Source organism: Amblyomma maculatum, chromosome 3 (assembly GCF_055883805.1).
Source record: "Amblyomma maculatum isolate TAMU_Amacu chromosome 3, ASM5588380v1, whole genome shotgun sequence".
Classification (NCBI taxonomy): Eukaryota; Metazoa; Arthropoda; class Arachnida; order Ixodida; family Ixodidae; genus Amblyomma; species Amblyomma maculatum.
Window position 1 is genome coordinate 206,748,574 of NC_139346.1, and position 16,725 is coordinate 206,765,298.

General features: G+C 43.0%; 1 protein-coding gene across 1 annotated transcript in view; it reads left to right on the forward strand.

The window, feature by feature from the left end:
• Nucleotides 1-16,725, forward strand: part of Prp8 (pre-mRNA processing factor 8) — a 65,188-nt gene that overhangs the window by 1,651 nt on the left and 46,812 nt on the right. The window contains exons 3-10 of the mRNA XM_084599408.1: nucleotides 2,855-3,023; nucleotides 5,113-5,277; nucleotides 5,635-5,850; nucleotides 9,631-9,843; nucleotides 10,335-10,460; nucleotides 11,615-11,720; nucleotides 14,298-14,491; nucleotides 14,974-15,283. Of these exons, the coding sequence (XP_084455534.1) occupies nucleotides 2,855-3,023; nucleotides 5,113-5,277; nucleotides 5,635-5,850; nucleotides 9,631-9,843; nucleotides 10,335-10,460; nucleotides 11,615-11,720; nucleotides 14,298-14,491; nucleotides 14,974-15,283 (1,499 nt within the window). The remainder of the gene's footprint in view (nucleotides 1-2,854; nucleotides 3,024-5,112; nucleotides 5,278-5,634; nucleotides 5,851-9,630; nucleotides 9,844-10,334; nucleotides 10,461-11,614; nucleotides 11,721-14,297; nucleotides 14,492-14,973; nucleotides 15,284-16,725) is intronic.

Below are 16,725 nucleotides of genomic sequence, written 5' to 3' on the forward strand. Positions count from 1 at the left end.
TTAGTGATGTCACAGTCAGCCATCTTGCAGTTTTTACAAGAGCTGGCAAGTACGTGATAACAAGTACAAGGTAGTTGACTGTGACTTTATAAGAACAGATGCTATATAGTTGGAGTGCCTTTTTTGAGCGTGATTTGCTACTTTATTAATTCATTTGTGTCTGATCATATCATTAGTGAGTACATTGAACTCTCACCTGAATGAACTTTCAGGAACCCAAGGAAATAGTTCACTAAACTGATTATGTATTAGAATATGGAACAACATCGGGCACGGTACAAAGTGAGTCGACAGCATAACAATTTATGGAATTACATACGTGGCTATATACAAAGCGCATAATAGTGCGATTGCTACCTTCCTTTAAAAATAAAAAAAAAATTAAGAAAATAGTTTTCATTTGCACTGGTAATTTTGAAGTATAAAGTTAACAAATCTGTCCAGACAGTTTGTTTTTGAGCACTTCCTCTGGCACAGCTTGTTGCCGAGACACAAAATCTCACAACTTTCTCAGGCATCCTGTGGCATTTGCTAGAATTACATGGTTTAAATCTGGCTCGGCCATTGCCTGTTCTCCATCGCACTCTTCTTCAAGATGAAACTGGACATAATTTCCAGGTCTGTTTGTTCAGCGCAAGTAACGAGATAACTGTCACAATTGTTGCGGTTGATATGCAGCTGGCTGGCGACAGATCTCTGTCCACATCTCGGAATGTATTGCCTCATTGCATTGTTCTTCTTGAGTTGAGCTAATTTCAAAAATAAGCGAGGCTCCACCATTCAGTTTGTTCAGCTGAATTTTGCTATGCCAAAATTCATTGAACTGAAAAAGTTTTGCATATAGTGGATAAGAAAACCGTTTGGGATTACTTCAAGAGTTTGTTATTCAAAAATATTAAACCGACATTCGTACAACAGAGCTTACTGTGTAAATTTGGGCTAGTTAGTGATTTGTGCGAACCACACAGAGATGAAAGCATGAAGGGAAAAGCAAGTTTGTGTCTCCCTTTTTGGCTCTTTTTTCTCATCTATGTGCACTTTTTTGTGATGATACTGAACTGGCAACAATTTAAGATAAAGTTGTCTTGTAATTTCTGTAATGAATGATGAAGCAAGGGTTGCAGGAACGAGCTCAGATTCATTGTTGACTTAGCATGAAGAATGAATCAAGTTTAATGGTGAGGTTTCTATTTATTTTCTGGAGGTGGCATGACATTTTCAGGGCAATTATATAAAGACAATACCAGTAGCACATTGGCATAACAGAGCCTGTTTGTATTTAAAGCACACTACACAACCAAAAGTGGGCAGTAAAACAGTTTGGCATGCGTCTCTTTCAAGCTCTTTGGCATCGAGAAATAGTACAGTTAAATCCGGTAATATAAAAAATAACAAAAGAAAATCCAATTTGTTTTGTTTTCATGAGAATTTCATAATAAAAACGGTATGAACCTGGTCCTTACAGAAACAAAACTTATTTTAAAAAGGACATTGTTGTCTGCCTTTGAAGCAGCTTAAAAATTCTGCTTTCAGAACTGAGCAGGCTTCCCACGGCCACTTTGTCTTTGTGAGTGCCAAGGAATAATCCTGCGGTGTCAGGTGCCTAGAGCACATCCCACGGGCTTGCCTCCTTTTTCTCGGGCTGCTTGTTGCTGTCCGTGTCACCACTGTCTTCAGTTCTGTTGCGCACAGCTGTGGTTACATTTTTTAATTCCTGATGGACAATTAAATGTTTATCCACAAAGAGTCGTTCAGATCCAGCATTTTTTTGCCCACTCCGCTCAGCCCCTGCCATGTGCTTACTAGTGCAGTCTCTTCTGGCAGCTCAGGCTCTGGCGAGGCAACCATTGCTACCTGCCTGGCAGCGAAGCCTGCTTGCTTGAAACTTCTCTTGAAACTTCCCTTGAAGCATCAAAACCTTGAGCTTTTTGATTGGAGGAGGCATCTTTTGAACAGACTAACTCGCCTAACAATGCATGCGTGGCCTGCCAAGTCCCTACAGCAACATTGCCGATCCGGATCGCAGTATGGCCCTATGGCCGTACTCATTTCAACCGGTCAACACATCGAAATGTGCCTAAAAGTAACTTTTTTTCAAACCACATTTTCGCAGCCATCATCATTAGGCACTTATAAGCAAAGACGGCCGTGCCTGTAAATATGCTTGTTGGCAGCATGGAAGCGTCTAAAACGATGTGAAACTCATGCCAGTGCTTTTTTATTTTGCTGTTATGGTTTACGCTTGAAAAGAAAACTTGTGGGCTGCTACTTCAGAAACCTGTGTTGCTGTGGAATTGAAGTCTGACAGCGTTTTGTTGAGACAATTAAATTCATTGAACCTAATAAACATTGGTCGGAGCCTGGGAAATATTTCACTCTCCTGAGGAATTAGTTTTTGCAGTTTTCACTATTGCACGGTTCAGCTGTACAGGCTTGGGATTTGTGTCCGCATTGAGATTTGCTTGGTGTGTTGTGTTAAAACAGTGTATGCTCTGGGGCAGTCAGCATTCTTTGCATGTCTTCTTGTCTTAGCAAGTCGCTTCAAAACTCCAGACCAGTGGAAATGGACAGCGTCATGTTGGATGTCTTCCTGCTCTGTCACGAATTGAGGCAAAGCAGATGCTATTCTGCTGTTTAATAGTCTCAGCTAAAATGAAAAATTTGGGGCTTCTAGTTGGTTTGTTAAAGTCGTGAAATTTAGAGGTTGTTCTGCCTGTTCTTATTTTTATGGTTGGAGACATGGGGAATAATTGAGGTGTGAATTTTTTTTTTTTTTCACTGCGCATGTCATGCAATAAATCAGTAAGTCATGTGAACATTAGTGGTCACTTACGTTTGTCTTGCTCTCTGGCAGCACGAAAATGGCAACAGCTGCAGTCCAAGCGATATGCTGAGAAGCGGAAGTTTGGTTTCGTGGACGCACAGAAGGAGGACATGCCACCTGAGCACATCCGCAAAATCATTCGAGACCATGGTGACATGAGCAGCCGCAAGTATCGGCACGACAAGCGTGTTTACCTGGGGTAAGTGGCGCATAGCTGATGATGCTTGATGGAGGCAGGAAGTCCTGCATCATTGAAACTTTCCTTCCCATTGGGAAAAGTGCCAGTTTTTGGGTTTTGCAGCTATTTTTTGGCATTTAGCAGAACATACTTGATACTAAAGTGTGTAGTATTAAGCTCAGGAGGAATAGCCTTCTTTGTATTGGTATTAGTCTCAACCAACATGCTTGTTTATGAGTAAAAAAAAAAAGTTTCCGCGAACATTTTTAACTATAGTCACAGACTGATTTTTCAGACTCGGCGGGGCCAGGAAAATTGTTCGAACAATGAAACTGTCTGAAAAATTTGTTAATCTAAAATAAAATTTTTTGCAAAAAATCTGCTTTTAAAATTGCTACCTGAGCTGCTCCCCATGTTTTGTTTATATGCCGATGACTATAGTAGCACAGTACGTCCCGCTACCATGATCAGCTTCCACATGCCATGTGTGCACATGCTGATTGGTCTTGACGCAGCAGGTCCATGTTACCTTCTCGAGGTGATCTGCGCATGTACAGTATGTCCGCACTACTTTGCTTCATGACCGCATGATGTAATAATGATGCGGTGCCTTAGGGGTATAGGGATGAACCATTTGATAACTACAGTGAAAGCTCGTTAATTCGAACCTCGATAGCTTGAATTACACTACTCGGTCTCGTCAAGTTCCATAGAGGTCTGTGCACAAAAAAAGACCTTTAATTTGAACGAGAGTCGGTTCCGCTACGGGTAATTCGAACTACGCGCCGCTGTGTCCGGGCGGCCTGGCGCCCAGCACATGACCAAATAAAAGCCTCCGCGATAGAGGCATAGTTAGAGAATGCAAAAATCTAAAACGGTGACAAAAGATGAAACCAGGTAGAACCATGGAAGAGAGGATATAGCCGAAATGGTGCCATGACTGGCACGACGGGTAGGGGTTGGCGACCGTGGCGGCGGCTGCCTGCTCTCCTCTCCTCTTCTGCGCAACCTCCGAAGCTTGAAACTAAATACTCGCTAGTTCGACTACCGTTATTCGGAAGTACTGAAGTATTTCTGTCAGCGCGGTCCCAGCCAACGCCCATGAATGGCTATGACGTCGGACGGGCGTTGGGGGAATATATTTGGGGGGGCATTCAGTCATCGTTCCACCCATGAGTCATCAACGAAAGCAGGCGATCAGTCGCAATCATGACGCCGGCTTTTAGCTCACGTTCACCGTAAACGCCGCACAGCATCTTGGCGCACTGGCAAGGAATAAGCAGTGAATTTGACGATGACAGGGCGAAATGGAGGGACACGCTAACGAGCTCTTTTTCTTCTTTTTTTTTTATTTCAAATTCTCACTGGAAAAAGTGCGTGTATATGTGTGTGGGGGGGGTCATTACGCGAGGGGCATGAGCAAAGTGCGGCGACTGTAAGCCATCGCGATGGCTTCGCATGTTACTAGCTCAAGAAGGCGAAGCATCTGGAAACAACCAAGGAAGTGATCTCGAGTCGACTTGTCATTGGTTCTACGAACCAAATCTGTTGCTCTCTTGTGTGCTAAAGGCAACGCAAATACCGACTGAATTCTGGGAGAGCTAAAAAAACGAGCTCTGTACACTTCATGTCTATATAAATTCTAATCTACACTTTATGCAGTGAAAGTCTCAATGCTAAATGCCTTTTATACATTCAGCAGTTATTCTCTTTTTTTTTTTTTTAATATTAGGCGGTTCGGATCATATGTTTTCCCGGATAATACCTCCCCCCCCCCCCCCCCCCCCTGGTATTTTTTTTTTAAACACATATCAACGAAGTTTTACGGTATTCACTTTCCATGGGGAACGACAGTCACGGAGATTACGAGATCGAGCTCACGAGAAGAAAGAGAGTGGAACCAGAGAGTCCACAAATGCAGTCTTGATGATGGTTAACTAATGCAAGCTTGAACAAGTGCATTGCCATGGGGAATTGGCTATAAAAATAGTGGGGGGCTTGATTTCGTTAGAGTGGACGTGCTGTACCTTGTTATTTGTTTTCATACACTTTTGTTGTTAGTCCTTGACAGGTTGTTTTTCCTGTGTCTTTTTTGCTGCTGCTGTTTCAGGGCCCTCAAGTACATGCCACACGCGGTGTTGAAGTTGATGGAGAACATGCCCATGCCTTGGGAGCAGATCCGAGACGTGAAGGTTCTCTACCACATCACTGGTGCCATCACATTTGTCAATGAGATTCCTTGGGTCATCGAGGCTGTCTACATTGCTCAGTGGGGGTGAGAGAGAGTATCTTTTTCTTGTGTCATCTCTGTCAGATCCTGAGTCCTGGTTCCTTCTGCACTCTTGCTATTTTTGACAGTATACAAGTCTTGTTGCTGTTACTTGAAGAAAAAGAAGTCATATATGCGAATCTTTTCATCTTTCTTATTCACCTCCTTACTTGTGCATGCTTCATGCAGCTGTGGGAAACTAATGCCTTTAGATTTAAAAGAGCGGCAATACATTTTGTATGTTTTAAGGTTACTGTTTTTTGCTAGTTTGTTTAGTCTTTTTCGGATGTTATCTGCGCTATCTGCTGTGATGCCCGCAGTGCTGTCTTCAGGAAGTGATTGCTCGTAAACTGCCTCTGCCAGGTCCATGTGGATTATGATGCGTCGAGAAAAGCGTGACCGGCGTCACTTCAAGCGGATGCGGTTCCCTCCCTTTGATGACGAGGAGCCTCCGCTGGACTATGCAGACAATGTGCTGGATGTGGAGCCCCTGGAGGCCATCCAGATGGACCTGGACAACGATGAGGATGCACCTGTCTGCAAGTGGTTCTACGACCACAAGCCTCTGGCTGAGTCGAAGTGCGTACCTGCCCTGGCCTTGCTTTGTGCACACTTTTACTTGCACCAGTCTTTGGAGTGCTGCTATAAGTTTGGCGGGGTGCTTTAGTCTAACCGAGTGTTACTGGAGAGATGATCAGAAGTAGGGCTGAATTCACCCAGCAACTGCTGTGCTTATCAATGCATTCACTGTGTCATAAGCCACCGGTAATATGCCATCTGTGCTGTCCCAAAAATCGAGTCCCTTCATATCGTGTGAAAATCTTATTGAGAAATATTCTATGAGAAGAATCGGTGTTAAAGAGAAAAAAAGACATTGCCTGTATCAGGCTTTACTAGCCATGTCACATCTCTATGTTTAAAGAATTGCTGTGACCTACTTTGAACCATGAAAAGCAGTTGAATCCAGTGCATCATGGGCACTAGTTCTTTGTACATCATGCCATGTTGCTGCTGAAAAGAAAAAGCATCATACCATGTTGCTGCTGAAAAGAAAAAGCAAAGAGAAAAGGAGACACGATTTTGAAATGCTGTGCATCTTCGGGTAGGTGGATCACTGGAGCTTGTATGGAGTGGCTAATAATTCTATATTTGCAATCATGTTGATGGGTACTGTATTTGCTTTCATATTGGCCTCCGCATCGTGTAGGTTGGCATTCAGATTTTGAAAGCAGGAACACGGAAAAAGGAAGTCAGTGTCGTTTTGGTCAGCAATGGTAGCTCTGATCAGCCAGCATACAATTTAGATAGCCAGCACACCACATAAAAAAGCCGTAGTAGTGGTATGGGGTACTTATCATCAAAGAGGGTCCTGCTGCTTTCTTCATATTTTTGTTTGTTTTCTCTCTCTGCTTTCTTTTATCGCCTAACTTGCATGCTATTGCTCAGTATTTTTTATGTTTCACCTTGTGTGGTGCTGAGAACGACCACCCATATTCAGGAGGTATGACTTGCCGTCTGGAGTTTTGTCAGAACTCTTTAGCATGCAGTTAGTGCAGTCCGTGCTTTTCTCAATTCCTGTTTGAGAACTGGAAAAATCTTTTTCGAAGTTGCAAGGTTGTCTGAAGAAGGGGATGTGTGAAGCCTGCCTGGAGTAACAGCCACGGCTTGTGTAGCTTCAGAGGTGGCCAGAATGCAGGACTTCTAGCTTCAATATTGTCCGCATTAGTCTTACTACCTTTTCTGCGTCTATATCAGGGCTTGTGCCCTGGTCTGGCCATGATTATCATATTGGCTGACTTTCTCCCAGTTTGGAGAGCAGAATTTGAAAGAAAAAAATGAACGTTAATCTGTATGCTAGCAAATATGGTTATCTTCTATTGTTCGGCCTTGTGCTTAACAGTAGTTGACGTCGAAAAGACTGCAATAGGTACATGAGAATCTCTTGGTAGCATGAAAAGGCCATTTTTGCCATTTGCTCATTTGCAGGCTATGCTTAATAAATTTAGCTCGCAAGCAGGCTATCATGCAGAGGGATTAGGCCTCAGAAGTTAGCCGCCATGAATGCATTATAAAGGGAACTCTTAGAACAACACTGTCAACATTAGTTTCCAGAAAACCTGGCATCAGGAGAGATTTATTTTTTAGAAAATTGGATTGAGAATTTCAATATGGTGATGTCTAGACTGAAACATACTCTGATTACTGTTTTGTAGCCAGTGGCTATGTAGCCTAGCTTCCGAGATGTATGCCTAAAAGAACTTGATGCATGCATCTTACGTGCGATATTGCCTGGGGATAGCAACACCTCAATTTTTATTCTTTGTCATTCTCTTGCTTGTGGCAGTTCTACTGTCAACAGAAGTGCATCTTTGTCATTGGAATCTGCTGATCTAGCTTTACAGGACAATATCAATTTGCCCTCGGTGTCCCTTTGATTTTACAGTAAACCTGAGGTGACCAGCGAATTGGCTTGTATTGTCTAAACCAGCTCATGTTATCCTACTTGAAAATGACGTTGGTCTTCAGTTTTCACTGCCTCACCTTTCTTATTGTACCCCATAACGCTACTTAGTTTTCTCTTGATTTTTGTTTTCAGTCCTAATGCGAGCATTTTGAAGATGCCCAGCAGTGTAGTCATGCGTTTCTCTGTTATCTTGCTCCATTTACAGCCTAGCTGTTAGTCACTCCACAAGCAGGCACACTGCACCTCTCTCCATGCTGTGTACAGTGCCCATATCGCCGATATTTACCATCTCTGTGCCTTGATAATGTGTGTTCCAACTGAACCACAACACTGGTTCAGTTGGAAATGCAACCCTGGAGTTATTAATGAAGTCAACATTGTGCATGCATATTTCTTAGTCCATGGGAGGTATTTCACCGCTTGTGACGCAGGCGCAGTGCCGAGATCTGGCATTGTCTTTTTTTCTGCCAGCGTATGTGCGATGCTGTTTTGTCTTTTTCGCACTGCAAGGAAGCTTCCCCCCATTAAGTTTTCTCCCACAAGGTAGCTTCTTCACAGTTGTTAGCGATGATGCTTGGAAGCCATCTTGTTGGGATGCGCTTTCTTGCGCAGAAGCATGTTAAATAATATACCATATTTACTCGCATAATGCTGGCACTTTTTTTCATGGAAAATTGATGCTAAGTTGAGGGGTACGATAATTATGCGGAGAAAATTTTCGAGCAAATGTTTTAGAGCGCTAAAAGCAAATTTAAATAGGTGTAAATCAGGATTCTTAGGTCAGCTTTTGTAAATGTAACTGAAACATTACTTTCAAGCAGAACTTACCCTTGTTATAAAGGTACAGGGTCGCCAAAAGCACTTTCTTTACCGCACGCACCTTCATCATAACTCCCCGCGTTTCGTGGTATAATGCTCACAGCAGGCCATACAGTTCTCTTGATCAGAGACTTGATCCGAGTTCGTGTCGACACTGCAATTGCTGTCTCCATTAGTGTACTATGCAGAACTCGTTAACGCCAAAGTGCCTGCTGGCAGCGCGGTTGGTATGCTGTAGCGCGTACTCGAAAGCTTTCAGCTTAAAAGCAGCTGTATGACTTGCGTACCGCCCCACCGCGATGCGGCACAAAGAACACTGTAGACAGTGGAACAAAGCAAGTAACACGGACGGAACGAAGGAACAATGACAATGAGACGCGGAGACACCTCGCAAATTGGTGACTACTACGAGCATCATGGAGGTAAAAAACGAAAAAAGGAGAGAGACTAGCATAACCTATGATGAGGATGATGATCTACCCGAGCATGCTATCGCTGCCTGGTGGTAGCACATGCACACAACGAAGGCAGAGCTAGGCTCAGTAGCACTCCAAAGATGGCGCTTGTTACTACTAGCAGACAACTCTCGCGGTGGTAATATTGGTGGTGCGATGATTATGCGATGGAAAAAAAATTACAATTTTTGACGCCCATTGTTGGGGGTGCGAGCATTACGCGAGCGCGAGCATTGTGCGAGTAAATGCGCTATATATTTTTATTGTGGGGATACTTATGCCACCATATTTTTTCTTATTTGCCTGATAGTGTGGTTATGCGAAAATTATATAGTAGGCAGCCTCTACTTTGCGGAGGGTGTCTTGTCAGTGAACAATGGAATTTAGAACTGCCAAAAAAAGAAAAAAAAAAGGTCAAAGTCGATGCAGTTATCTTATTGCACAAAAATGATGATAGAAGAAAGAAAGCAGGGCGATAAGCTAGTGAATCAGGTATAATGAAAAATCAAGTTATAGTTGGGAAGCCAACTATTGGGTCATATATGAAATTTTGGTGATAAAATTTAGCTCGAAGATTACTTATCGTTTGGCTTTCTCTCTTCAACCCTTCCCTTCCATCAGACACATGAACGGCGTGACATACCGCCACTGGAACCTGACGCTACCCCAGATGGCTACTCTCTATCGGCTTGCCAACCAGTTGCTCACTGACCTGGTGGATGACAACTACTTCTATCTGTTTGACCTCAAGTCGTTCTTTACGGCCAAAGCTCTGAACATGTCCATCCCTGGCGGGCCAAAGTTCGAGCCTCTGATCAAGGACATGAACCCAGCGTAAGGGATTCCGACCTCTTTGGTTTTTTCGTTGTTAAGAGTGACGTTCATGCTTGCTACTTCACTGCTGAGATATTTTTGTTTCTTGAGGGGCTGATTTGAAATAGGTACAGTGACCAATTTTCAGACTGCAATAATTTGGGCTTGCACATTATTTTGCGCACTTTTGGAGTCCGACCGTTTGGTTTTTCAGAACAGAGTCGGGGCCAGTAATACTGTGGAGATCATTTTTCTACCGAAAGTTCATTGTTGACATAAAAGTTGAAATCAAATCAACCCCACATGGATGTGAGTGGACATTGTATTCAAAACCAACTGGCTGTTTGCCACTGTGAAAGCCACCATATTGTATTTAAATGGAGTTAATCATATAGCCTGGCGTGGATAGGCTTGACTGTTTGTTTTGTATTGTTGTTACTTGGGGCATGCGCAATGTTGCCATCAAGCGAGAGAGCTCCACCTTTCTTGACCAAATTACATTTCCATTTCAGGGATGAAGACTGGAATGAATTCAATGACATAAACAAGATCATCATTCGTCAGCCCATTCGTACAGAGTACAGGATAGCCTTTCCATACCTCTACAACAACATGCCCCATTATGTGCACTTGTCTTGGTGAGTCTGACTCATCTTAAAATGCCAGGTCTTGTTTTGGCTCCAAGAGAATGTGAATTGGTGTCACATTTCCGACTCTTGAACCACTGAGTCCATTGGGGTGACACTAGCTGGGCACACACATGGTTGATGGCACTGGCAGTTGAAGTGCTGCATGGCATGATAAGAAAAGCTTGTTGGCAGAGTAGAAAATTGGTGAGAAAAACATTAAAATTGAAGAAAGGGGAACCGAAAGTTCTGACTGCCTTATGTGGGCTGTGCAAATTGGGAAATGTCTGAAGACATCTGCCAACTGTCTGTTTTACTATGTACAGTTGTGAGCAAAAGTGGTGTACAACGCACAGCCTGTTTCAGAGCTAAGAAGGGTGGCAGTGCAAGTGTGGGCAGCGGACGACATCTGGGATGGTACAAGCTCTCAACCATGTGTGTTTGTGCTGAACACACTCGAAGATAATATTGGCTCTACTTCTAATATGCCTTTATAGCTGGAAATTTGCTTTAATTCGTTGCATTTTCTACTCCCTTCAATCCCGAAATTATGACTGTACATATTAAATGGCGGCTAGGCTATTAGCAGCGATGCCACAGTTAGTGTGAATGATGTCCAAAAAAGTGAGTAATTGTTTGTGATTTGTCAAACTTCAGATGCTTTTATAAACAAGTTTCATGGAGCATGTCGCGAGGCTGCTAAAAATAAAAAGTCCAAACGAAAGATCAGGGGTCCAAATTTTCATTTGGCGAACGTATATGGTACTGTCTTTTGGGGTCAAATAGTTGTGCTCTGACGTTTTGTGGAGCTGCTGTTTTTTTATTAGCTGTGTGAGAGAGAGCAGTAGCAGTTCGCAGTATTGTTTAGAGCCATGAAATAATGGAATTTCGCTTCTGCTGTCTGTCCTGGGTGTGTTGTACAGAACCTTGTAGCCTTTATTGTAAGGTGAGTGGCAATCCCATGAAGTGCACCTGCCATTTTCAGTTGTGTGGCTGGTGTACGTCGTTGGGAAAAATAAGTGCTGCTTGTCGGATATTAGCTTGCTCAACAAGAACAATGTGCAAGACGCTCAAGGCATGCACATTTCTCACTGGCTCATGTCAGTGCACGTTTGACAGTGGTAGCATTACAGCAGAGGCTCATTTGAGCCTTTTATTCACTGCAGGTACCACACGCCGAACGTTGTGTACATCAAGACTGAGGATCCTGACTTGCCAGCATTCTACTTTGACCCTTTGATCAACCCCATTGCACATCGTCAGGGCACCAAGGTAGACATCATCTTTCTCTGTGATTAGGTGTGGATATGACGTACGAACAAGACATTGGTGCCAATCTTATGGAAACTGTTTCAGGAACTTAAGATCAAGCAGCAAAGTTGCTTTTATACTCCAATGTAATGCATGCATGGAATGGCACCAGCTTCACATCAATACAGCTGGACGGGAAGGGGAAGGGGAGGGTGGTGGGACCAGGTTTTTTTTCTGGCACGCCGTCACGAACCTGACATCGTCTCCGACCGTAACAGAGTGTTGAAATATAAACTTGCTTTAACAATGTTTTACAGAAAAACTGCGCAAGTCACAATCTGTGCTCTTACTTTTGTGTTTCATCTTTCATATTCCTACATTCTTTCTCATACTTCATGCTTCGACATCATTGCAGTACATTCATAGTTTTTCTTACGTTAGCAACAAAGCTGGTTGTAACAAGAGTTGGCATTTTTTTTTATATCTCCTGCAAATCTGCATAAATTGCTTTCTCTCTTTTTAGATTTGAGCATATCAAGTTTTCACCTTGTATTATATGGGGATCTGAATAATTTTGAGCCCAAATTCGTAGTCCAGTTTTATTATTATTAGGTTTGGTCATTATTAGGTTTCAGCGAAAGGCACGGGTGTCTGTTAGCTGCTTTCGGTGGCTGCAACGCTGACGCTGTGTCATCATGCTAACCTTAGCAAAGCACACTTATGGAAGCAGGATGATTTCAGGACTGTGAAAGCTGTATGAGGCATATTTTAAAAAAGCAAAGGCAAATAATTGCAGCTGTTGAAAGCATTGGCACCTCTGTCAAATGCTGCTATGTTGACCGGATAAGGTAGAGATGCTGTAAGTAGGCTGGAACAGGCCTCTCCAGCTACATGCTGCATTTGGATTATGGATGGTTGCGCCAATATTTTTGAGGAGCTCGTCAGTTATATCAGGTGTGCTCAGTGCCGCCAAAGATGAGTTACTATGAAATTATACCTCTGACAAGGTACGCTTGGAAGATGGTGCACCCGATGATGGCGATTGCTCAAGTTGCAGCATTTTGTGGGCGGACATGGCTGTGCTTGTACTAGTTAATCTGCGCATGTGCGCAACATGAGAAGTGAGTGGGTGCCCAAGCAGACAGCAAAGTCTCATTAACTTGAAGTCATTGCTACTGCCTGAATGTTCAAATTAATTGGTTTTAGAATTAACCGAACAGAGCGGAAAATGGGGCCCCGGCAACAAATTCAAGTAAATACTGTGTATGAGATTTTGTGACACTTTTTCAATCAGAAACGCAGCAGTATCTATGGCAGGCGGCTGCACCTGTCTATTGCTTCAGCGAAGGGAAACAGAATGTGGTGTGAAAGTTAGGGAGAGTGTGATGCAGTTGCAGTGTGCAGCAGTGGTGGGGATGATACTCATTTTTAATCTTCTCTCTCCTCTAGTATGTTAGCAATACTATTCTGCCAACGTCTGTGCACATTTGATGCCTGGTTTCAGTAGAGTAAACAAAGTATAAGGACAAGGAGTACTTTTTCTTTACGAAAAATTATAGATGTGCTGCTGTACAATGCGCAGGTCATTGCAAAAATTGTGTGCAATTTATAATTGTGACATTTGGCAGAACAATCAAGATTTTCTTATATTTAGAGGGTATATGAGAGTAGGCCTTGTCAAATCCCGTATTTGTAAACTTACTCGTTCTTTAAATTTTAAATGGGGTGGGCAGGGTCAATTGCAGTTGAAACCAAAACATGGCACCACCAATAAAGGAGCGACAAGCGGTTTATCGGTGACACGAAGTTTGGTTGAAAATTTTGTTTGCTCTGTGCATCACTTATAGCATAGGCATATACTTGCGAGAGTTCTCTTTATTGTATTAGCTGTTTGTAGGCTGTTTTAGCTGAAAAGTAAAACCGTAAATTGTCATTTTTGCTAATCAAATTTTTTCTATATCAACATGAGCAAAAATGGTCACAGTAATTAGTGACCTCTACTATGAAAAATTAACAATTTTTAACCCTTTCCAATAAGTAAGAAACAAGAGCCTGTTTTAATATTATGTACATTTTGAGGTTACATCTCCGTAACATTCAAACGGTACATACTTTCTTAGCAGTCTTGAGCAATGCGTACGAGATTTGCTTTGACATCCTGGAAAATTTCGTGTGTGCCAACCAGCTATGTGATACGCCGGATAAAGGCTTCAAGCACCGCGAGAACTCTGTCCAAGCAGTATTATTCTGAACAGAAGTACCTCCTGTGGAGATAAGATCAAAGTGACTGGATTACACAGCACGGCCGACTGCTCCTACTCCACCAAACGTAACTATGGCCGGTTTCCCAAGCCAACATGGCTTTCGTAATCATACCAGCCGTTAGATGGCACTGCTTTTTCAGTACGAAAGAGCCCACGAGAAAACTGTCTGCACAGCATCCTACTATCTTCATAAGTGATAGGGATGCCTTATTCTAAATCTGGTTTTGTGCTAAAATTGTTGGTAGTGGTCAGCTGGGCTTGTGATCTCTGTTATATGGTTGTATGTGGTTGTGTCATTTTTACTTCTGCTTCTATGCTCTGCCCCTTCTTGTAGCAAACTGTGGACCCTCTGCCTGATGATGAGGAGGAGTTTGAGCTACCTGAACATGTTCAGCCTTTCCTTCAAGATTGCCCGCTATACACTGACAACACAGCCAATGGCATTGCCCTGCTGTGGGCACCGCGGCCATTCAACTTGCGTTCAGACCGCACTCGCCGTGCGATTGACATTCCCTTGGTGAAATCCTGGTAAGTGAACCACCTCAGTAGCCCGCCAGTAACAAGCAGCATTTCTTGCGTCACTAGGTGATGCTGTGCTGTCAAGAACTGCACCTGTTGCATACCTGTACGAGGTCCGCAGACTTTTTTGCCTTGCGCAGCTTGACTGACTTTCGAACAGTAGTCTTCAGGTTACTTACTCTAGAATAATTTGCATTGAGCACAAACACTTTGGCTTTGATCAAGTGTCTCTGCATAAAAAAATATGTGGTTACACGATGCTTATTGTAGAGGAATGAAATGAGTGCATGAATAGCATACACTTGTGTTAATGTACAGGATTTATCTGCTTCCTTTTGTGACAAGAGGATGGAGATGTAGGTTTTCCATAGCCCTTGAGGCCTCTAGAGACTTCTGGGAACTTGTTGTACTGTGTCATAGCTACCAGTAAGCCTTTCTAGTCGGTGAACTCCAGCGTGTAAGCAATTGCTTTTTGTGTGTGTCTTCGACAGGTACCGTGAGCATTGTCCTCCAGGCATGCCCGTAAAGGTCCGGGTCTCTTACCAGAAGCTGCTCAAGTACTTTGTACTCAATGCTCTCAAGCACCGTCCGCCGAAGCCACAAAAGAAGCGGTACCTTTTCCGGTCATTTAAGTCGACCAAGTTCTTCCAGACCACGACCATCGACTGGGTCGAGGCTGGGCTGCAGGTGTGTCGCCAGGGCTACAACATGCTCAACCTGCTGATTCACCGCAAAAACCTCAACTACCTCCACCTTGACTACAACTTCAACCTTAAACCAGTGAAGACGCTCACGACCAAGGTCAGCTTCAAAAGGCCGTTTGTTGCATTGCTAGCAGCATTTTCAATTTTTATAACTATGTTAGCTAGTGCTGCAGTACCATATATATGCCTTTCTGAACATTCAGCTACCGGCTTGTTTGCTGTTGAAAAGTGTTGGGGTACGCATTATTAGTGCAAGTCCAACCTCATGTTGAGCCGTGGAGTCTAATGCCATCATGCCCTACTTACAGAGCAGGTATAAAAATTCCAAAATTTGATGTTCAGTTAGTTACAACAAAGCAGTTTTTTAACATTCACATGTCTAAAAATGGGTAAAGGGGCTAAAAAATTTTCAGGAAACACAATGTATCTATCGTTTAAATTGACCACCATGGAAGTGTATTTAAATCATTCTCATGCATGCCATCTAAGGGCAGAACAAAGACTCGCATCAATGACTAATGGACATGTGACTGGCACGTGATCGAACCTCATCATGCCGCACGCCTCTGCCACCACTTCAACCTACCTGAGAGCAACGCGTGTTCATTGACTCCTTCACGCAAAATGGCAATGCAGAAGCACAAAGTAATTTCGGTTTACTTTTTCGGTTTACTTTAGATGTTTACGATAGCCGAGATCAGGGGAAGAAAAAAAATGTTGCTCAGGACTTCAGTGTCGCACCTAGCTCTGTTTTGACAAACTTGAATGCAAGGCAGAAGATTGAGGACATACACCTTAAGGCGCCAAAAAGAACAGTCGGAAGCATGTTATTCGTGTCACCACATCAACTTCCGCTTCTGAATTTCACATTTGAGGACTTTGTCACTGCTGATGACAATTTGTTTGCGGCGCCGTGACACCTGAAGCGACCGATAAATGAATCATCGGTCAGGTGGTTACTGCAGATGATGCAAGTAGTGATGATGACAGCGAATTGGAAAGAGTGAGTTCTTTGAAGGGGCCACAGACATGGCCAAGGTTGCACTATTTTTGAAAATATTTCTGTTTGCGCATGGGGGCAACATCCCTACTTGTATGTTCATTTCTGCTCTCCATTACAGAATGAAAGGCAAGATTTCATTTGTATACCGATCTTTTAATTCAAAAATTGCGGGTATCTGCACCTTTGCGTTGTCCATATTCGAGTGTGTCTTGCTTGGGTTTATTAGCAGACTTGTTTCGATGAATTTGTGCACATGCTTTCAAGGTGATTATCGAATATAATGAATAAATTTTCGCGCAAAATCTGACTTCATTATAATGAGGTTTTACAGTGCCAGGTGTTTCAGCAAACAATTTAGACAATTCTTTAAGTCCTATAGTAAAGAAAATATTTTCGGGAACAAACTCCCAGCCACAGTGGACAGAAGCTTTGCATAGCTAATTAGCTACATAAGTGAGGGGAATGCTTGAAAAATGGGTCTTTGGCCCAAGTTTGTGCAAGATAAAAACTCCCTGTGCTGTGGCACTCGTTGGGCC